At 39.3% G+C, this 24,506-nt stretch overlaps 1 protein-coding gene across 2 annotated transcripts in view; it reads left to right on the top strand.

Moving 5' to 3' along the window:
• scara3 (scavenger receptor class A, member 3) overlaps positions 1-4,525 on the top strand; it is a 40,257-nt gene extending 35,732 nt beyond the window's left edge. For both annotated transcript variants that reach the window (XM_088089515.1, XM_042504099.2), the window contains 2 exons: positions 870-1,047; positions 2,033-4,525. In XM_088089515.1, coding sequence (XP_087945641.1) covers positions 870-1,047; positions 2,033-2,523 — 669 coding nt within the window. In that variant the 3' untranslated portion in view covers positions 2,524-4,525. The remainder of the gene's footprint in view (positions 1-869; positions 1,048-2,032) is intronic.
• Positions 4,526-24,506: the final 19,981 nt, after the last annotated feature.

The following is a 24,506-nucleotide window of genomic DNA, read 5'->3' as shown; positions in this document are numbered from 1 at the left end:
TAATAGAATGTCCTACTCTACATTTAACTACATTCATACAGGTAGCAGTCCATTCTGGTAGATATTTGTACCTGACAGAATGACCTGCTCCACATTTATGCAGGTAGTAGTTCATCCTGATACATATTTATTTTTGACATAATGTACACTTTACATTTTCCTATATTTATACAGGCAGTAGTCAATGCTAATAGATATTTTTGAGTGACAGAAACTCCACATGTATGCAGGCAGTAGATTTTTCTAATAGATATTTCAACCTGACATAATGACATACTCCACATTTGATAGACATTTGTACCTGATAAAAATGACCTACTCCACATTTGTACAGGTACTAATCCATTCTGAACGGCATTTTTGCCTCAAAGAATGTACTACTCTACATTTTTTACAGATATTTGTACCTGATATAATGACCTACTCTACACGTATCTTCATTTATATGGGTAGCCATTCATTCTGATCTGATGAGGCAAATATCTTCCTTCATTCAACATTTATCATAAACTGCTTATCTGACTTTCAGTTCATGTATTTAATTCATTGGCATGTCTGTGATTATTTGTCTTTTTCATGCCTCTTAAATATAAAGTTCTGTCAGATGATCCATGTGCTGCTGGACTAAAATTGTGTGATGACATATTTCTAGCTGTGTTACCATTAAATTGTTGTGCAAATGTTAAGCAAACTTGTGAAATGCCCGAGAAATCAAATGCATGTTAACTAGTTTGAAATGAGTAAATTAGGCTCCCAAAAAGGGTAACATTGTCAGAAGTTGGCAGTATAGGCTATGCTTTAGGCGTGGCTGTAATCTTCTGGTTTTTCTTCTTTTTTCTTTATCCTCATCCCCCTCTCTCTTTGTGCAGAACTTGAACAACACAGTCTTGTTACTCCTCCGCTTGGCCGACACACTGAGGCAGCAAAACATGTTGTTGAATGTTCAACTGGATATGGACATTAGGAACCTGTCCATGGTGATGGAGGAGATGAAGCTCGTAGATGTTCACCATATCCAGCTCATTAAGAACTTCACTATACTAAAAGGTACAGTAAATGTTGTCATATAAGAAATGCACTTGTTTTCTGACGTAACCTCACCACCCTCTCTCAACAGGGCCTCCTAAACTATAGCCGCGGCGAGAGGCATTATGTTTTCAGCTTGTCCGTCCATTCTTTGTTACCGACTCATTCTCGTGATCACGATATCTCACAAACGCATTTAGGAAATCTCTCCATATTTGTCACAATTCTCCCTGTGGGCTTAAAAATGAGCTGATTAGATTTTGGTGGTCAAAGGTGACTGTGAGTAGTGGCGTAATGTAACAAAGTATTTTTACTTTGTCACAATGCTCAAGTATTTTTTGTGAGTATCTATACCTAACTTGGGATTTTATATTTATGTCAACTCTTACATTTACACCACTACTTTTCCCCTACGCATTGCAGTGACTACAAATATTTTTTTTTTTAGTTTTAAAAAAGATCCTGCTTTTATTCAAATGTAATGCATACTCCATTTTTAAGATGATGAAGAAGATGATGTTAAGAAGAAATAATCTTCATAATCCCCCAAATTCTGCCTGCATGCTTTATTATTAATAACATTTAAATTTACTTTTACTTTAAATATTCACATTTAATGTCATAAAACAACTTTTCATACTCATGCACAGTAAATATCACATACTTAAAGACTTTTACTTAACTAATATTCTAAAAGGCGACGTTAACTTCTACTAACGTCATTTTCTAAAAAGATATCTGCACTTTTACTCAAGTATGGCTTTCAGGTACTTCATTCATCACTGAGTGAGACCTAGTCTGAGTCATTCTCGTAAACTTTATATCTCAAAACCTTGAGGGAATTTCCCCAAATTTGGCACAAATATCCACTTTGAGTCATAGATGAACTGATCAGAATTTGGTCAAGGTCACTGTGATTTCTTCGTCATTCTTCTGAAAGCAGTATCTGAAAAACACTTCGAGTGACTTTATTTTTTAACTTAAGTTAACCGTCCTCTCTCAACAGGTGCTCCTGGACCTCCAGGTCCAAAAGGGAACCGTGGTGAGACCGGCTCAAAAGGAGCTAGGGGAGTGACCGGGAGCAAAGGTGACCAAGGCTCTTTAGGAAGCCGTGGAGCAGCCGGAGAGAGGGGTTCTGTGGGACCCAAAGGACCCCCAGGTGGAGTAGGTCCCGCTGGCAATAGAGGGGTAGCAGGAGACAAAGGAGCTAAAGGGTCTCTTGGGCTGCCAGGACCACGTGGTGAGAAGGGCCAGATAGGTGAGGTTGGCCTCCCAGGTTTAGATGGTGCCTCAGGACCCTCAGGGCCTCCAGGAATCCAGGGTCAGGCAGGACTACCGGGCATCATTGGACCAGCAGGACCGAGGGGAAAACCAGGGCCAGTCGGGCCACCTGGGCCACCAGGAACCCCCGGACCTCCAGGCTTGCCATACTCCCATGCTGGGACCAACACCCAGCAGCGGACCATGACGCCTGCCACTGGGTCCAAGAGACAGTAGAAAGAGAGACGAGGACGAGGACTCAGAGGTGATTTTTCTGGCACAAAGAATTCTTAGACTGATGAAGGGATTGGAATTACAATAATCTATGTCTTTGGGATTATGCAAGACATTTGAGATTTTTTATCTTTATGGACAAATGTGACAAATCAAATTCAAGAGGTGGCTTTAAAGGAGGCTTTCCCCCAACAATATGACATGGCCACATGACATGAACCAGGAGGAAGGTCTAAACAGAACTGAACTGTTGTTGAGAAGTGAGAAAGAAGATCACGAAAGGCCAGAAATGGACTGTGTTTGGACGGACTTTGAATTCGTTGAAGAAAGAAAGAAAACTGCCTGACACATGGGTCTCATTACTACTTTTGATGAGTGTTTCCTTGTTCACCAAAGCCAGAGAAAACCCAAAGACATCAAGCTCTGCCCATACCTGACGACATAGTGTGAGATTCTACCAGAATTTAAAACTTGTCTCGGAAAATAATAGGAATAAAAAACAGCAATTTTTGAAGTCCTGCCAATTTGAAAGTTTGAGGTTGTTGTCAAGCCGCCAAAGCCGGCTGGGGCATAATAAATAGGAGAGCTATTAACCACAGATTTGGACTAAAGTGGTGACGTTTTCCCGTCCAGACTACTCAAAGATTTACACTCCCTTGCACTCTTGTATGGGTACAGAAAAAAAAGTTTTGTTTTTACATTGTGTACACGTTGATTCTTCCTTTTCTGATGAATGGCACTTTAGTGGTACTTAAAGTGCAAAAGTAAAGTTTGCTTATGGCATTTCAGAGCAGGTACTCTGAAGACTTTTCTTTTATCTTCTGGGCAAAACTTCTATGATCTTTGTTTGAAGAATTGGAGAATTTTTGGCCTCTAAATTTGTGCTGACATTTGTCTTACATTGTACGCAACATCTGCTTCTATTGTTGCTGTAACAATGAAGAAAGTAGCTTTCTTGTTGACGCCTGTTGACACTTTTGCGAGGACATTGGGGAAATACACCCGGGCCCAATCTCCTCTTGATATTTTTCAGAGACTCATATTTACGGAAGTAAAGGGAAGAAATCTGCCAGCTGTGATTGGTTGTTCCTTTTTACAGGACAAACCTTGAGCGCTGCTGTGTTCCAGAAGTCGAAGTCTGTTTATCTCAAGGCAACGTGCATGTTTTGCAATGTTGTCACCGTGGCTTATGAGCGTGTCTGCCACGTGTTTCCACTGAAAACAATAGAAATGAGGGTGTAAAAAATGTGACGTACGTAGGGGCCCCTAAAAGAATACTCTTACCTAATATATCAAATTTGTTTGATCACGCCCTCTTCTTGCCTTAGGTCGTTTGTTTCCTCGCTCCAGTTTCCGTTCTCGTGTGCTGAGCTTAACTGCCCATCAGAGTGATCTCATTCAACAATGGGCTCTGACGCCTCTGATACCGCTTCAACCTGCCGAATCTGCCTAAAAACAGCCGACGAGGGTCAACTAGTGCCAACGGTGCAGGACACACCGCAAAAAACTAGGTTGTCAGCTTTTCATAGACGGCCCAACATTGACCAATGGCCAATTGTTTGCTTGGTGTGCCAGGGCCCTAAACAAATTGTCTCTGGCTCCTGCTCCAACTTTGGAAGAAAACAAAAATAACTGTTTTTCATAAAATGTTGAACAAATCCCTTTTCGGATGTATAAAGGTCGGGGAGGTCATGAAAATCTTTCAATACGTAAATGAATAATAATGATTAAAATGTCAAGTAATTAAAGGAAAAATCACCAAAGTTGCATTTGTTGTTATGCAACAAGGGCGTCACATTAGCCTCAGTTTTCACCATCAACACTTGTGATGGCAGAGTAATGACTTATAAGAGGGTTTGGGTCGAATGATACACACATAAATAACCTTTTTATATCACTGAATAAACATCTTACAAAAAGGGAAACGTGCTATTTTTGTAAACCTGTGTGTTGTAATGAAATGCGACTGGCTTGCATCGAACTTCAATAAAACTTGTTTAACAGAGTCATTCTTGTCAATATCCCACTGTCCTTCCAGAGCGGAGTGCTATTGTTGCCCTCTGAGGGAAAGGGAGCAGCCATTAATAAAAAACACATGTCAAACCCCTCCCATTAGATTTTTTAGGTTTCCTTCCAGTGACTATATTGTCTAGATTTACTCTGTCGTCTTAACAGACGTGCTCTACTATAAATGTGCCCTAGAATTAACAGATTGAAGGTTGCAGTAATATACAATAATAGTAAATATTGTAGGGTCCAACAATAAGAGTTATTATTAAAAATAATACATTTAACCCTTCAAAACCTGAGAAAATTGGCTTGATTTCTTTCAAAAAATGGGGAAAAGGGCAGAGCAACATATCAAGAAATAGCCCCCAAATTAGCAAGAAATTAGTAAAAGAAATGACAAGAAAATTCCCTAAAATTAACACAAAAATAAGAATTTAAAAAAGAGATAAGACAATGGCCTTCAAAAAGTGCAATCGAATAAAATAAATACATTTTTTTCTGTAACAGAATCTTTAGTATTTACAATTATAAATAAATAAATAAATAAATAAAGTTTTCTGGATATTGTTTCCCTTTTTAGGACAACATCTAATAATTTCCCTTACAACCAATTTTCAAATAATTTTCTTGTTTACTTTTCTTTCTTTGGCAGTTTTCCTGGCATTTCTTGTCAAGTTGCTCATTGCCTTTCCACGTTTCCAAAAGAAATCAAAACCAATTTTCTCAGGTGCCATAGGTTTAAATGCTTGTGAAAGGTGTCCGAATGCAACACAACAAAACCGATGTCAATCCAAGTTCTAAAGGGTTAATAAATCATTTTTATTCTAAAGAAAAGCATTTGTCCTCTTCAAAGTACTTCTGGACGTATTTGAATGTGACGATCAGCCAGCATTAATGTCTGAAACAGGCTGATGTGGGTATGTTGTCGTAGACAAACAGCTGATAACCTCCCTGCAGCAGAATGCCCTCATCTCCTGCTGACTCATATGTTCACATTTCTCTCTCCGTCTAAGTGCTGGAACATGACAGGCCTTGTGGGATGTTAGGAACCTGATCTCCAACAAAAACTTCCTTCAAGAATCCACCCAAATCCCTTATTCCTGCAGCCCTCACAACCGTTAGTTACGTGCATGGAACATTTGCTCTAAATCACTTGCTGTTTTCACCTCAGAAACCTGAAGCGAGAGCGTAAAATTGCTGCCATTTCTGATCTATGAAGCAGGAAAGTATGGCTAATATAAAATCCAGGATTAGACTTATAGGCCTATAGCTCTGAATATCTGAATGCTTCGCACGTCAGACATTTTTCAAACTGACTAGCACCATTGCTTTGCTTGTGGAGAGTGAGACCTCCTGCAGACAAACTATTCCCACATGTGGAGCCATAAATCACCACGACTGTTGCTAAACTGTTGGACAGGGCACAGTATAACAGATGTCACCACATGCAGCCACAAAAGAGACAAACAAAAGCAAAGAGACTGAGAGGAGAGTTGAAGAAAGAGCCGAAAGAACTGAAAAGAAAGGGATCATACGTTCACTAAAGCTTTATACACTGAACAAAAGTTAAACTGAACACTTTTTTTCTAGCATTTTTCACAGGTTTAAGTTTATTTATTTATTTATTTACTTTGGATCCCCTTTAGTTGTTACCGTAGCAACAACTATTCTTCCTGGGGTCCACACAAATGAAACAAAACATACAAGATCAATCAAATATACTTTAATAATAAAAACATAGATAAGAAATATAATCACAACAAACCAGAAGCTAAAATAATGCAGTGTATAAGTACATAGATAGTTTTAAAAAAAAGCAATCTAACTTGACATTTGTACTTTAGCTAATTAATCATCATTCACACACATTCAAAATGTTACACGTCGAAGAAAATGAATTCTTTTGTAATTACTGCATTCCTCAATTTGTTTTTAAAACTTATGTTACTGGTGATCTGAACCAAGTACAAAGGGTTTAAGTTAAAGATCTAAGACTTTGTTCACACACTCAGTAGATATATTTCTCTTTAATTTTGGTCACAAATTTGTCCCTGTCAGTGACAGCAATGTACACTAGAGCTGTTGTCTGTGAACGCTGAATGTTTTATCTACCATGAGACGTATCCAACACTGTTTCCATGAATTTGGCAGTACATCCAACCAGCATCACAAGTGCACAAGTAGGTTCAGATGACAAACTGTTGTCACGTCAAGACCCTGGTGAAGACCATGAGTATGCAGATGAGTTTCCCTAAAACAGTCTCTGACAATTTGTGCAAACTCTTCTTTTGTGCAAACCATTTGTGGCCAGAGCTCTTCAGTTGGCAGGTCTCAGGTGATCTTGCAGGTGAGGATGTAGAGGTCCTGAGCTGGTGTGGTTTACCTTGTGGTCTACAATCGTGAGACCAGTTGGATGTATTGCCAAAATCAGGGAAACGACATTCAAGACAGCATACTGTTGAAATGAACATCATTCATTTAATGCGCAAGCCAATAACACGCTCTCTCAAAAATTGTGACATATGTGACATTATTTGATCAAACTGCACATTTTAGAGTATCCCAAGGCACACGTGTGTAGCAATGATGCTGTTCTATCAGCATCTTGATATGACACATCTTTCAGGTGGATAGATTATCTAAGAAAAGGAGAAGTGATTGCTTCCACAGACTTTTCACAAATTTGTGACCAAAATTTGGCAGAAAATGTATAAATCTACTGAGTGCATGAGGAAAGTATTTAATCTTCAATTTACATTTGTTCAGTATAAATATGGCAAATGATTATATATCATAGTCAATAGTTAAACAGTCTCATGCATGGTTGAGTAGCGTGTGTATTTACGTGCACCTGCATGCACACACATGCTCAGGGCGCTACCTGATCAGACTACTGGTGGTGGGGTTGGGAAATGTGGTGATGGAGATCTTGCAACATCATGCTTTGGTGCCATACACAGAAGATAAGAAACTGTTGTTGGTGGAAGTAGCCAAGTTGTGAGGGGAGACTTATACCATCTAAACTCTTTTGGGGGAGAGCAATAATAAAAGCCAAACTTCCAGAATAAATGATTGACTTTCTTCACACAGCGAGCCTTTACGCCAGGATTTAGGCCAACAGGTGTAATGACCACTGCAACCACAGTGAGGCAGCAATGCGCCAAACGCGCCGATAGTCTGCCACTAAATACCAACATAAGAAGAAGTCCTTTCAGCGACAGGGTTCAATGGCGGAGAATCCTGCAGATAAAGTTGCTATTTCAGCAACAACTGTCTACACTGCCAAACAACCCAAGAAAATGAAGACGGAGATTTCAAAACGAGAGTGCAAAAAAGAGTCTGATAATAAAAGGAAGAAAACGCGGTCATTTTGGAGGAGCGTTTCCGGAAATGATCTTCAAGTTGGACTTGCAGTTTCTCTCGTGGACAGGTAAGATGCTAACCTCGCGCTCCTGTATGTAGAAGTATGTTGTCGTGGTTGGTTAGGGTGTGTAAGATGAGGGGCTGTTTTGGATTTTGCCTTCTGCTAAAGGTAAAAGAAACAATGACAGCTGCGGCTTCTTGAGGTTTGTGTTTATGCAGCCTGACGCACAGTCTGCTACCTGAAGGGCCTTTACGGGATCACAAGTTTGCAAAGACATCAGGATGTCAGATCTGCCTCTGTATGGACTGTCTCACATACAGTTGCTAGGCAACAGCTTGGGTCCATGTTTACTTCCTGTCAGCTGATGCTGCAAAACGTCCCGATGGCAAAGACTCAGGGACCTGCTCATGTTTGTCATGAGCAAGAGCAATGATGACTTCATGGTTAGTTACAGTCTCATACTCCAACTTTATTTTATAAATATAATTATATGAAGGTGAAATAATCAGTTCTTAAATGCTTAAATGCTCTTAAATGCTTGAAACGTAAACGTAAACGTAAAACTAGCAGTAGAACTATTTAGCATGATAAATTAATATGATATGCAAGTATGACCAACCCATGAGTTATTTTTATTATACATTATTTTTCTATTTATGTATATATTTTTATACATTTTAATTTTTCAATCTCTTTTCTGTTTTTGATTTATCTTTTTTTATCTTTTTTTTTAAATTTGATTTTATCAGAACGTCAGGATGAGAAAAAGACTGAACTAAGACTGTTTGGACTGAATTAAAGCCACATTACACAAGATGATCGAGATCACGGCAGCTCACGCCAACTGAGGAAAAAATACTGTGTGTTATTTTGACTTTGGAAATTTATATGTGACAGTGAAATTGGTTGAAAAGTCATTTGGTTTAAGGCTGTCATTAGGATAATCCTGATTCTACTACACATTGTCTTAATAATTAATTCCTATGCAGGTTACATACATCAGCATTTTATTAATTTTCTATTTAGAAAGTGCACTTTCCTGCCCCAGCACTGTCCAGACCCTCTAATCAGTTACATCAACACACAGTGTTTCCGATTGTTTGTGATGTTGGTGGTGCGGTCATGTGACCGAGGCCTTGAGCTTAGATAAGATGGTGGCTTTATATTGTTTACCAAGTCTGAAGAAGAGCTGTTAGCTCAAAAGATCACTTGTGAGTAGCTCAATAAAAGCTGCAAGGGGAGCTAAAGTGTGTGGATCTTTCTCTGTTTTCAGATTGTCAGTCCGCCATCAAACTGAGGATCACTTGAGTAACAAGAGAAATAATCCCAGATCAGTTTACACTGGCAGGAATCACTTAAGTTCGGTTTGCTATGCACACAGCAGGCTTGCTCATAAGGTATTTTTGGGGACTTTAAAAGGGCCAGAGGTCACCCGAGGAGCTTAATTATTGTTGTTTTCTATTTATCATAGTGACTCAGCATCTATAATCCTAGAAAATGACTCAGCAGCAGCAGTGTTTTTATCGTGGGTTTTGAAAAAGATTACCTAACCTGCAGGTAGTATAATTACTGTGAAACTACAGCCGTGTATGAAGTCAAAACAAGAAAATCTCCAACACGGATGCAGAGAACGAGAGTCAAAGGAAGTGAAGTGAGAAGTGTGAGAAGTGCGGGAATGGTTTGCTGTAGCTGTGGTGAAAAACACCAGGCAGAGCCAGCATAAACCCCAAGGCCAGATGTGCTTTCTGGAGCCTGTGCCAGCTCCGACCTTTCCCAGGTGGAATATATTTCGCCGCTTCATATACGAGTAATTTTCTCACCCCCGAGGTTTAGAACCAGGCTGAAAGCTCTAACTTCATAATGCCTGTTTCTGAGAGTCATTAATGATCGGGATGTAACACCTCTCTCCCTCTCTCCACATGAACACTTTAAGTGTGATCGGCTGTGAAGTGGATTGAGTAGCTGTGATGTACTGTAATGGACTAATGGTTTGCTGCTGATGCACCCCAGAGGACCGCTGCTTTGTGCTGACTCAGTGATGTGATGCTGTGCCTGCACATGACTCGCTCTCCACAATTTTTTACTTATTAAAGGAGCGTTAGTAAAGCAGAAAACAGTCCTGAGCAGAGGGTGAAGTCAAAGGCCAAATGGTGTTGTGTGCTGAAGTACTCCAGATCGGTCTCGAGACCACTTTTAGGGTGTCTCGGTTTCGTCTCGCAGTCAAATGCATTTTGACTCAGTCTTGTCTGGGTCTTAGACATAGCGGACTCTGGATTTTAAACCAGTCAAGACCACAACATATTTATTTGTGAACATAATTACTCCGATTGAATGTACAACTCTTCAAATCCAACGAATCACACAAGACATTTTTAGTTTGCTTTTCTTTGTCGCCAATAATGGCTGCCACCCTACTCCGCCACCTTTCTCTCATGTGGGAGCAGATTTATGAAGAGGACACGAAGGGATGTCCACCAAGTCATCTGCAGTCAAGTTATATAGTCGTGGTCTTAACACGTTCTTGGACCCTTAAAGTCTTGGTCTTGTCTCGTCTCGGCACACTGGTCTCGGTTAAGTCTTAGTTTCGGTTAGTATGGTCTTAACTACAACGCTGTTGTCATACTCAGCATATGCACAATTTTGTCCCTCTTAAAACTCTTCATTGATGATAAAGTCCTCATCTGAGGGACACTAAGAAAGTAAAAACAATAATAATAGGCTTTTATTGTGACACCTGTTGCTGCGGTGATTCATGAAATGAGTTATTTGTCCATCAGAAAGCAAACATCTGTGACACTTTAAAGATTTTTCCCCATTATCACAGTCTCTTAAATCATATATTTTGCAAAGCCTTTTGACCTCCTTCTGATAGACATGTTTATTCTTTATAGTCACTGACTGCTTCCATCTTTATTAATATCAACGCTTCACCTCCGCTTATTGTTACACCGCTCATTAATATAACTGTGTAATGCAGATCATTCCCTTTGTAAGCTTCACTCTTCTGTTTTAGAGAATGAAATAAACAGATTTTCATGCAGAAAAGTAAAACAATAAATGTTTTTTCTTTATATTCCCTTTATTTTCAAATGTACTTTCTCTTCAGCCCTCTGCCACGTCAGTGTGTAATCACAGTCGTGATGACATTTAATCTGTGCGGAATGGGAGGTGGCACATAGAGAGACATTACCTAAGCTGGTCCAACCCACACACACACACACACACACACACACACACACACACACACACCCACACTTAAACATATGCACATACACACTCACAAATTGAGACGTTAGCTAACCGTTGACTGGACAGGCCCCCAAAGAGCTCATTACGTAGACAGCTGTAAAAATACACACAGCTCAGGTAACCATTATTCTGTGTGTGTGTGTGTGTGTGTGTGTGTGGTAATCACACCTGCTGCAGTGTGTGTGTGTGTAGTGAGTCAGTAGTATTTGGGTCTGTGATTGAAATGCACACATTGTGATTGCAATGATGAAGTTCGAGGTCGAGCTCAAGTCCTCACACCTTTGTCACCTGAAATAGTTTTCTGCAAATACAATTAAAAACTTAATTCAAAAATCAAACAACTGATTTTGTAATTTAGATGTCAGTATTAAGTGGATAAGGGAAATCCTAATTTATTCTTTTTTTTTCAATCATGCTCTTTATTGTGTCTACGGCAACCTAAACCATGACAAACAGAGCTGCATGTACATTTGATGACAGTTGACAAGAAGGTAAAAGATTATTAAAGAACAAATTATTCGAAAAAAAAAAACCTTATAGAATAAACAAGAAGCATTCACACAATAGGTTCCCAGCATCTACATATAATCTTGTGATCCTGCCCCGAAATTAGTTTACCTGCACAGGATAGATACAATATACACACTGTGTGTACAAGGCCACTTTAAGGTACATTTATCAAGGTTTAAAAAATAAATTATGAAACAAAAATATTAATAATAAAAACTGTATACGAAAAAGAATTACAAGGGAAAAAAACTAAAGTAAATTAAATATTAAACAATTCGATCCTGATTGATTCTTAAATGCTGGGTTGCTGTTTTCCACAGGTTGGCTGCACACTGACAGCACTGTTCCCTCACTTTAAAGACGCTGACTAGAGAAAATGAGGCCTGGATGGACCTTCTGAACCCCTTGAGTCACCCCGTGTGAGATAGTGTTTCTGTTGGCAGTGAGTGCAGCGAGCAGGGTGAGGACTCGCTACATGCACGAGAGCGTCTGCAGAGTCACGGCAGACGATGGAGGAACAGTTTGAACCTTGTTTTTGTCCCAACTGAGGTACCTCACGAGTTTCCCCTTTGAGTTTGGAACAAAGGAGTGGGTCATTGTTTTATTATGTGAGAGACATAACAGATGTATTCAGTTCACGAGTCCTCGCAGGAAAAGCAATCCATTTGTTTGTTTTAAGGGGATACCAGTCACTCTCTTTCTGAAACTGAGATGAATAAGAAGTGTCTGAAGGCTCTGTTGATAAACCTAGGCTAGACTTTATCATATTTTAGCATAAAGACTGGAGGTAAAAGGAAACTAGCAATCTAAAGGTGGCTGGAAGATGCTGACTATGCTGATTGTTCAATCCGACAAACAGAAAGGTAGAATCAACAGCTGTAACCATTTGTCAGCGATCAGCAATAAATTACGTCAAAACAGTGATGATGCCATCAAACTTGCATGCACGCTAACTCCCTTCTTGTTTTATACATTTCTGTTTGTGTATGGATTAAACAAATGAGATATAAAATGTGTTAGTATGCATGGTTTAAATTAAATCCAGGCTAGCAGTTTCTCCCTGCTCTCAGTCTTAATTCACTCTCAGTGTTACTTAATGCTAAGCTGCAGGCTAATTCTTTCCAACATTCAGCTCTATACTTAACGCACAGACATCAGAGTGCTATTATATTATTATAAATAAATATTATAAATTATATCATTAATCTGAAAGAAAGACTGCCTAGTTTTGGAGGCAACATTGAAGTTAGTGACCGTAGTGTATTTTGTTTATAGCCTGCTGTCAACCTTGTACTTTTGGCAGTTGTATTTAGGCTTCAAAAAATTATCTTGCTGAACAAAATGTTTAAGTATCAGAGACATTTGTTTCCCACAGAGTATATTTTTTCCCAAAAAATCCCAAATGGAAAATAGAAAAATTCGACGAGGGAACCAGAGTGACATTAACTGCCTCATCAGCCAAAAAAAAAACCATCATCCCTGCAGGACTTAATAAACATCAGGCTAGAATTTGTCTCAGATTTCAATCATTTTTAAATTATTCTTGTCATAATTGCATTTACACTCAGCTTTTTTAGAAATCGCATAACCATTTGATCCACCCAAAATGCATGAAGTAACACTTTCTTACTGAATTATGAAGTGCAGCAGCAGCAGCAAGTGTTCAGAAACTGAAAGCTGTGATTGAGATCTGCTGCTTCTGTAAGGACTGTTTACTTCTGCCAGACGTCTTAATGTTTTAATGAATCCTCTGTACATATGTAATATACTGTATATGTATGAATCTTGGGACAGAGATCGTATCAATATATTGGAGAGCGGGTTAAAGAAAAAAAAACAAAAGAAATGCACAAAAAATTCTTGAAAATACACACTTGCAATTTTCACATTACACACCTGTTTACCTTGAGCAGCGGCCCGGCTCCTGATCCACTCTCTGTTTTCCTCCAGAGGTAAAATGACTCGCCTGCAAAACAGCTTCCTCCAGACGCTCTGAAGTCATTTCAATAAGTAACCCAACATTTAATACAGAGACTAAATTAAAGTATTATATGTTTGTTTGCTTTGCATGGCAGCAGGGGGAAAATGAGGTCTGCTATTATTGTAACCATGTGTTTGGAGTTTGGAGTGAAGCTGCAGCCCAATGAGAAAGATTAGTCCGCAGTCACCGGCTCGAGAACATTGGCTGATTTGTTTTCCTCCATTTTATTTTTGGCACATTGATCCAGCGTGTCCCGTATTGGCTCCAGAAACTGTCGTGTGAACTGGTTCAGTTTTTAAATGCTTATTTTATTGAGGCTAATACCAATGAAATGTTTTCGTCCCAGTTACTGGAGCCTGGTGAGAAATCATGAGTAACGCCTCTGAAGAATAAATCAGAACATTTCACAACACATGTGGGCGGCTTATGCAAATAAAAATTATATGAACAAAAAAGAATGACTACAATTCTAGACAGAGTATTGTAAAGAACACTGCTTTGTTATTTTTCTGTTGTAGTTTTGCACCAGTATTAAAATATACAGTTTAAGCTTTTACTTTGAAAGATTCTTGCCCAGTTCTGTATCAGCATTTCCATAAATAACTTTAAGGATGTTTTTTTATTTAGTCAGTGCTCTTGGGATTTTCCCATTAAAGGACAAATTGGTCATCTGATCCCGTCTTTTGCAATCTGAGACATTTTGTTTATGAGCTTCATTTATCATCTCTGTTCTCCAGCACTGCCAAACAACACATTTGCCTGTAACAGCTGGAAGCTCCGGGTCCTGGATATCAGCATTGCAGTTTCGCGGCAGCACGATGGTGGTCTTGTTGTGGGTTGGTGGGTTTCCTCTCATTGCTTCTCTTGTTTGGTAAAATGGTGTATACGAGTTATGCCGCGGCCCACATGGCAGACAGCTGTGGTAAACGAGGGGATGAGCCGTGACAGTTTCCCATTGCTGAGAAACAGTCATTTGGTTGTTGAAATAAAAACAAATTTCTTTCTACTTTGCCATCTTTTATAAAACTTCCTCCCCTCAGTCATAAAATACAGGAAACTCTGATGGTCACCAGTGAATGGTCAAAAGCAGTTTTTCAAAGATTTAATACACATCAGCTACTGTCGAAACTATAATTGTTTGTCACCATCTCAGTCCACATTTTAGCAAAAAAAAACCAATAGAAAATGTTCCATTATGTTTGTCTTCAAGTTTGTGTTTCCAATTCCTCATTGCATTCAGTGTCATCACAGATAATTTTCCTTTCAACAAGAGAAATAAGAGACTGTTTTGTGTCTGTTAAGCTGCACTAATCAATATTTTTATACCGACAATGGATCAAATGATGTGTGATGTGAAAGTGACAAACCTGTAGATACTTATCACCTGGCTTTGAGTTTCCTCTCAGCTCTGTAGAGCATTTTAGTTTTTTCAGGCCATAGTTTTTTCTTTCAAGGCTCTGTGTTTAACTTTACATTTATTAATCAATTTTTCGCCCCTGCGGAGTGCGAGCACGAGCGACAGGATGCTGACTGCAGTTCACTGGGTGTCACTAGATTTTCTGAGAGTTTATTAACTACATCTTCTGTATTTTCTTGTTGTTCAGATTAACAAAAGGCTGTGTTTCTTTAACAGCTGCAGCCAACACATGACCCTGTACAGACACACAGTGAGAACCCTGGTTAACCCTCATCCAGTGTTTTTGGGAGGAGCAGCAGTAAAAAAAATCCTCTCCTCATTTCCCTCCATGTGTTTAGAATAACAGAAGTGCAGCTGCTCAAATCACTTAACTCGGCTCTCTCTGCTTTGTGTCGTATTTCAGCTGAAGCAGTGCCTCGTTCAGTCGGCACAGCAGCTCTGTCAGGGGAGGGATGTTGGCCATTACATATTTAAATAACCTCTTCCCTGTGTTATGTAACAATGCTCCATATGCTGCCATACATCTGTTTCCCTCTGCACTGCAGCACTGCCCTCAGGACTCCGACTAAACATACACACCAGCAGACACACACGTTCCAGAACAGAATGACTCCGATTTCTGAGTTTCGTTAGCACATGTAGGGAATGAGAAAGACAGGAAAACAAAATCGATGTGTGTTTAATTACATCAGCCATAATGATGTGATGTAATGAGTCTTTCAGAGTTCAGCATCATCTATCAAGCAGCAGCTCTAAGCCTCCAGGAATCTCTCTGTTTATCATCAGCACTGATAACATTTGGAAAGTCTAGAGGATCTGTATGATTAAATGGCTTTATCCCAATCACATGTGCAGGAAATCAGCTGGCCCAGCCAGAGGCAGTGGGACGAAAACACAGAAGCATAATGCTACAATCCTTTGTATTCAAAGCTTGGGGGGAAAAAACCCCCCAAAAAACGACCTCCAACATTGTCAAATGAAGTTGGAATTCCAAGTCAGACTGGACGAACTAGCCAACTATTTTCATACCCATGTGTATCTGTTTAAACAGTTTCTCTTCAGCCATTTCCACTATTCCAGGCCCCTCCAGCATTATTCTTAACCCCTCAACTAAATGACCTCAAACTTTTCTTTTTTCATTTCAGATCAGAAGTTGTTTCGTGTATGCAACTTTTTTCAACACATAAATATTTCCAAAAGGAACAGACAATAGTGAAGCTGTTTTTTTTTATTATTATGTATTACCTTTATTACCTTTATTTAAGCAGAAAAAAATGTCCTTATCAAGAGTGTCCTGGCCAGGACGGGCAGCAGCATAATTTACAGACAGACAACATATTAGGATGAAAATACAAAATCAAAATATGCAAAGCAAAGCTGTTAATGTGATTGATCTGCAAACATTTTAAGAAAGAGACTTTAAAATCACAGAGCATTAAACAGTACAGAGGACTGACATTTGTTTCCTAATCCCTGTGCAGAATAAAAGAATAAAACATAGGATGCAAACATAACACAAAAGGCTCAGAGCAAGATACAAAACCAGATACAAGCATACAATGCAATAACAAACTCAGTAGTGTAATAATAGAAAAATGTAAATATGAGTAGTGTAAATAAATGTAAACAAATGCACAGAGCAGTCGTACAAAAAACAAAACAGTAACGGCAGGATTTGGGACCCTGAGGTCTTTGAGGATATTTATGTTGAGTGTGTTTTGATAGCAGCGGTGTGTTTGTAGGAGTCAGGGGGTCCCAGAGGCAGTCAGACATAAATATGGGATGTTTATGCTGTCATTTGCCTGAAAACACACGTAAACATGTACGCACACGCAACCGTCCACCTCCACAACACATTCTTCACTCATTCACTGGAGTAAACACAAAAACAAGACACAAGATTCAGTCTGATCCCTCTTATTTAGAAATGCTTTTCATGGTTTTTAGGTCTAAATCTAATTGACTCTTATGAGATTAAAGTATTCATATCCAGAAGACCCTTTTATTTTTCAGGATGATCTCTCGCCACTCAAAAAAAAAAAAGACCAAAAAAAAAGGCTAATGGTGTCCAAATTGGGCCTTTCCCAGCATGAAATTCTTTGTGTGGCATCACAGTGCACAAATTCCCTCTTTACATTCAAACAGCTACTCCTCGCTGTCCAAACATTCCCCTCACAGATTCACTAGAACCGCTCCTCCGAGGCCTCTCGGACCTGGCTCCCATTAGCATTTGGAAAGCGCTCAGATATCTGCGATTGATTGAGAGCGCCCATTTACCCCGGAGCCTCCTGAGAAGTCACGAGTAGAGCGGCTGACACTTCCTCTGCTTGAAACTGATGCTCCGAGAGGATTACATGAAATGCTGGCCAACTTTTTTTGGCCCCTGCCTGACCCACATAGGCTTTGTTATACTGTCAAGACGATCCAGTAAATGATTGCTCAAGTGTCACACATATCATGTCAGAGGTGCACAAACAAGAATATGTATCCGCAAATATATGGAAGTGGATAGGGAATATTTTGAGGTGGAAACACAGGCATGACAGGCAGTTTGTGGTGGTTTTGTGTACTATTCATTCATTGGATTTCCTATTCTGGAACATCAATCCATCCAGTAAATGAGAAAATTAAATTTCGTTACATTTTTTCCCCCATAAAGTAGGAAAAATAGCAGAAAAATCTATCACTGTTGGGCAAACAAATTCTGCAGTAACATCCAGTTTGCAAGAGGAAACAACAGATTAGTGGTGAATGTGGTTTTCATATCATATCCCCCATGATCTTAGTTTTTTTTTACCATATTTACATCAATGTATTGCATTTAATTTGACAATGTGAGAAGTAAATTGGGGGACTCAGCACTTTTACTGAAAGTAAACACAAAATCATAAACATGTTATGCATAACTCACACAGGCAGCTGCCAGATTAAACAGCAGGCGTGCACATGGTGAAAATAAAAAATGATCTCATACTTCACTGCAGAACATCACCTGGTATGTGTTAGCTGCAAGTGAAGGGAGTCATCTGACCATAAACCTGAGAGGAAAAATAATTTGAACTAAATGCGGAGGATGCCACTGACCTGGAAGAGCCACTGTAGTGAATAAACCTTACAGGGATTCTTCGCTGGTTTTCAGCTAGCTTTGAACCAAAACAGTGTGGGTCGTATGTGTCGATGAACTGTGTAAACGTCCCTCCATCTAGCCACTGCCTTGATATCCCGATGAATAGATCGTATACCCCTTTTTCCACTAAAATTATCGCATGCACTCAGGTTTTTGAAACAAACCCTCAAAAACTAGGCCATAGACTGCTTTCTCATTGCCAGTAGAGTAGAGCTGTGCACACAGTGCTGCAGCAGTTTGATGTATCACAAACAGCATTGACAGAGGTCTGTGAAAACTTAACCGTGGGTACTTCTCTTTGTGTATTTCTTACTTATTCAGTCTCCCTTTCAAGTGCAAGTGGCAACTTACAGGGCTTAAAAATGAAGCTGAACGCTGAAGTGTACAAAGCTGCATTTCCTCAAATGGCCACATTTGGCTGGCTCCAGATGTGAGTCAACCCCCATAGACCGCCATGTTAAAATCCAAGATGGTGACAGCCAAAATGACAAACTTGGGCTTCAAAACCGAAGTTCACAAAGCAGTTGATGACGTCACACAGTCTTTGCTCAAGTGGCATTGCTTGAGGTAGTTTAAACACAAAAGGCTTTATACAACCTTTGTCACATAACTAGTAGTGATCACCAAATCCTGTAAACACACCTTGATTACATTCCCCTAAAAGCTTTTGTTTTGCATCTCCTCTGATGTTTCCCTGAAAGAACTCAAAGACTATTTCAAAGCAAATGTTGGCTATTTTTTGGGCAATTATCATGTCACATGACACTCCACAGTATGTGTCCCCTGCTGAGCCGGTATGACAATAATTGTTGACGGAGCAACAGACCTTTAATCTGTGTCGTTGTGATGACATTGTTTGGAAAACTGATGAAACTCACATTTTCACCAGCAACACACGGACACCATGCTGCCCCCTCAGTCAAATGAGGGTCGTCCTTCTGGACCTTTCCTGGGTGACTGGTATGCACGCATGGTGAAGCATGTCTACATGCAAGGTCACACAAACACACACACACACACACACACACTCTCTCTCTCTCTCTCTCTTTCTTTTTTGGCTGTTTCATTATCCAACAAAAGCAAACACTGCTGTTAAACACAGCTTGGTAAAAAAGTGTGTGTGTGTGTGTGTGTGTGTGTGTGCTTAGACATGTGACACCGTGCTCTGGTGTGAGGTAGGTCAATATGGCACACACGTGTGTGTTATCATGGTGATAAACACTGAGATGGTTCACTACACTTCTCTGTCCACATACATCTATGGTATGGAGAGTGTGTGTGTGCATTTGTGTGTGGTCCTCTTGTAGCATTTTCAACCACCAGCAGATGTTAGGGTGACCACCATGGGGGTGGTAGATGCTATTTCCATGTTTTCTCTGTGTGTGTGTGTGTGTGTGTGTGTGTGTGACCACTGCAAGGGTGGTAGAGGTTATTGTGACTGGAAGCCTAGCAGATAAAACAGCATGGCCAACGGAGACCACCTCAGACCTCACTCTGACTCCCTACACACACACACACACACACACACACACACACACACACACACACACACACACACACACACACACACACACACACACACACACACACACACACACACACACACACACAAACTGTGTGCAGACCATTTGGCACCATGGGTAATTTTAAGAAAATGGCCCCCTTTTCTTATGCATGTGTCCTCAGTGACAGTACAACTTGTACTTGAGCTGCTCCTGTTCCAGTTACTAATAATACCACCAAAATGAATTTACATGGAAACAACTAACAAACGTAAGGAGTATATAACATTAGGAGGGAATCAAATGCAGAATTCTTAAAAATAAACATGAATTACATAAAACAGACAGTCAAACACAGTCAAGGAAAGAGGAATATATTTCCACCATAAGCGTACTGTATTTGAGCCGGTGGAGCCGACGCCCTGCACCACAGAATGAGACTTTTCTTCTACGCTTGTTCAGGTGAAAGTCCTCACTAATACATTATTTCTGGCATCCTGAATTAAAGGTTTTCCATTGGAGAGCAGCCATTATGGTAGACCAGACAGAGACCTCTGGCTGTGATCACTGTGGTGTTGTAGGGGCCAGTGGATCCTTTGCTTAGCCCCACCCCTTTCTGATGGTCAGCCGAGCTGTTGGAGCTAGCGTGGAGACCACACTGTGGCTAACTGCACTCCCTGAGGAAATAGCCTATTATCAAATTTTTTGGAAGAATGAAAAAGAAATTTCATTATGTTGATTTTTTTGGTATCAGTTATTGAAGCGTGGTAGCTGTTACCAACCATATCATAGCTTTCAGATTTTGTCTCACACCTATATAGGCTGTATGGACACTAATATTGGGGCATCTAACGTTATTAATGTAAGATACTAAATTGATATCAGAATACAGACAGAATTTTTTCTAAAACCAACCACAGACTTTTTTTTTGCTGGAACCTAAGGAACTAAACCTAAAAATGAAACGTATTTCCTACATTATTAAGTTTATTTTGAAAAAGACAGTCTGCACAAAACGAGAAAAGACTGCATGTTTCCTGTGAAAATGAGAATGTATTTTGAAAAGAAAATGCATGTAACAAATGTAAATTGACATGCAATTCATGAACGTCCAAAACTGATGCAGGAAGATACCTAGTGCATCATATTTTGATGTGACAGTGACAAAGCAGCAGTATTTGATGAGGTTGGCATGTCACAGATGGCCTGTCATTTATAGCAGCCAAGTCCCTAACAATAAATAACGTTAAGCCTTGATAAAATGTGAGTTATATTAAAAATTCACCCCCCATACAGTATTAAAGCGGACAATTTACTATAGAGAGTAAAACCATTTTTTTGTACCAGGCTGTAAACATGTTCATTTCTGATGTAAAGTTGGGCTTTTAAAACATGGGGGTCTTTACTCACCTCTGGAGTCAGCCTCAAGTGGCCATTAGTGGAACTGCAGTTTTTGGTACTTCTGCACTAGCATAATTTCTTTAGCATTTTCTTTTTTCTTTTCCTACCATACTTTGGAGCAGGTGAGAAGTCTCAGTACGACACAGGCAGCTGGACCATCTGGGACGGTGACTCATGTTTTCCAAATTGTCCTGAGAGCAAATGCAGCTTCAGCTATTTACAATGTCAATGTTTCCTCTGACCTTTTTCGAGTTTACTGCTTTAAGATATTAATATTCTGCCTTCAGATGCAGCTATTTAAAGTGGTACCTGTCACTTTCAACAAAATTCATGTTTGTACTGTATCTTCCACCTTGATATACTGCATCAATGCTTCTTTTAGTGTTTTCTATCTTGCTTCAGTGCGTCGTGGGAAAAATATCCCCCAGTAAGTAGTATAGTATCCTCCTCTAGCTGCAGTAAAATACTGGAAATGAGGAAGGGGTCAGCGGACTTTGGGGTCCAGTAAAAAAGCTGAGTGACACATACACATATTGAAGACATGAATTATGGGAACTGTGGGTGTTTGGCAGGACATCTCGTCATTTCTCCTCATAAATATGAAATTAAATGTCAGTGACAGAGCTGGAACGACTCCCTGCCGGGGAAGTCTGTCCTCATTTGTTCTGCCAGACCACTCTGCCTCTCCCAGTGTCACTGCCAGCACCATTATTGTGGCTGATTGGGCCGACCCTTTGCCCTTTTGCAAATTGCAGTGTCTCTTGCCAGTTTTTATTTATTTAAACTTAATTTAACCTGAAAAAAAAACCTCTTGAGATTAAAAAAGTCCTGCAATAGTGTTTTGAAAAGTGCTTTATTGTAGGAGTTGTCATTCCTTTTCTGTCCTGCAGTAGTCTACAGTGTGTTACCACCTTTTACCGTCACCTGGCCTCCACACTCAGCTGCACACCTGATCCAAATTCCCTTATCAGCTCCCCAGTATATTTACCTGAGCAATCATTCCCCCTGCTTTTTGTTGTCTTGTTTCTGGCTTGTAATGATAAGCCCTGCTTTGAAATATGACACAGCAGACTTTGCTTTTACTTTTTACTTTATGTGTTTCATTGACGTGTTCTGCACTTTTAGTTAATTTGGCTGGACCGTTAAGGTAATTTTTTTTCTTGCCGTGTGTCCTTGAATTTATGGAGAAAAAAATTCTTCTTTCATGCCTCCATGAAAATGAATGAACACATTCATTTACTGATTGATTGGGGACCAAATTTAACAGCAGCAACAATAAAACCATCAGTTTACAAACTTTCACACAACTTGCGCAGTACAATCGAGGTCTCATTTATCCAGTTGTGTTCTCTGTTCTTCCCAAACACATGCATTTACAGAAAAAACTAAACAAAACAGTATTTAAAGTGAACTGAAAGTGAAACCCATCTATGCTTTCTTCAAAGGCCAGACATCAAAAGCAGGATTTTCTTATTTTTTGCATGTTTCAGAAGTAGGACTGGATAAATTTGACTTGGGGGGGGGGGCAAGATTTTAGGTGGAGTGGATTTAATCACAGTGAGCCTCATATCTGTACCAGCTCACCTGATGTGTTTGAATATGTAATATTTAAGAAAAGACAGACAGAAAACCTCACATATGAATTTACTATAATCCTCACAGCTACAGGAACAGTTCTGTAGTTTTGCTTTGCAGCTTTAATGACCTGGAAAATACTATTCTTGCCATTTTATTGTGACTTTGTACATAAAGTGGTGACAGGAAGTGCTTCTGTTATGATTTATTTTCCATATGAGCGAGGCTGCAGACATCCTCTAATTAGCAGCTGGATTCCAAAGTTTCTCCGTCAGAAAGAGACTACAAAGCAAACTCTAGACACCACTTTGACTTTAATACCCACAACAGTGCATTCTTATCTTGTGACGTATTTTACAACAATATCAGAACAAAGGCCTTTCCCGCAGCCAGACTTATTAATTAAACACATCTTAAAAGCACCAGGGAACATGAGAACATTAGTTTCTTAAGCTGGAATGAGAAAATATAAATACTGTAGTCACAGAGCTCGTCTCTGTTTTTCCTCTGTGAAGTTTATGGATAGAATTCCTGCACCACCTTGTGTTCAAAGAGCAGGCCGTCGCATAAATGAACATAAAATGATTAACACAACATGGAAGAAATGTATTTTGGTTATTTCTGTACGAAATGCTCTGTGGGCAAGTTTGTTTTTTATGTGACTTTTTCAAAAGTAAACAATCTAATATTGAGTAGCTGAGGAAGCATACAGAGCACTAACACCATGTCACAATTTCCCAGAAAACAACATGATTTTTACACTGCTTATATTATATTATATTGTTTTTAAATATATTAATATTAAAATGTTTAAAAAAAGTAACATCTGCCTCCTCCGATTGCTCCCTACAAACGTAGGGGAGAGAGGAATGAGGAAAAAGAAACAAAAAAACCCCACCCAGCAACAAAAAACAGTGTACTTTGCTACGTATGTTTCTATGGTCATCCTGTGATAAAATTACACTGCATTATAAAAAGTATATGAAGACAAATGTTTAACTAAAAAGAAAAGGTGTCATGAGGGCCCTCCCAGTGCTTTGGTATAATCAAGGAAGGGCTGCCGTATCTGTCTAAATCCACTTGCTTTCCCTGACATCTCATATCGTATTTTCTCCATACATAAAGTATTAGAGAAGTAAAAATATCACACGTTAGAAGCTGGAAACATGAGATTTTTGCAGAAAAAAAGAGGAATCACAAAATAGTTGCTAATTAATTCCTACCAATTGACTAACCAATTAAAATCAACTAATCATTTCAGCTCTAATTGGGCAGTTTATTCTGAAACGAAACATTAGAATTTAAAAACTTATTTTAAAAACACATATGTTGTACGTAAAATCCCAAGTCGTAAGCTAACACTGTCAGACAAATGCAATGGACTGAAAAGCAAAATATTTCTCCCTGAGTTGTAGTGCAGCAGAAGTATAAAGAAACATTAAAAGATAATACTCAAGTTAATGCTTAAAGAATACCTTAAATTTGTATTTATGCACATTTACTTAGATGTGCAATTGTTGAAGTTTTCTTAGTGTGCGATATCAAAAAAATATCTGCAGCATGAGTCATCAGGTTTTGTGTCAGTAACATGAGTTATAACAAAATATTGGAATAAAGTGAAATGTTAAATCTTTGTTTTAAAGCTCTATATACTTTCTCGCCTTAAATCAAAGAACATTTCACAAAATAAACCTCCCTCTCAATATTGTTGCGTGTATATCTTTGCTGGATTAAGACCAGAGTCAGCGGGCTTGTTCCAGTAAACTGTGACTCTTCGACAGAGAGAGAGCTGAGTCACAGACCAGATGGAGGCTGTCAGAGGACAGAGCTGTAACGAGTGGAAACCTGGC

The sequence above is a fragment of the Plectropomus leopardus genome, chromosome 16 (genome assembly GCF_026936395.1).
Source record: "Plectropomus leopardus strain MGB_pleo_1.0 chromosome 16, ASM2693639v1, whole genome shotgun sequence".
NCBI lineage: Eukaryota > Metazoa > Chordata > Actinopteri > Perciformes > Serranidae > Plectropomus > Plectropomus leopardus.
Note: the sequence above shows the minus strand (reverse complement) of the source record. Positions and strands in the feature narration are given on the sequence as shown.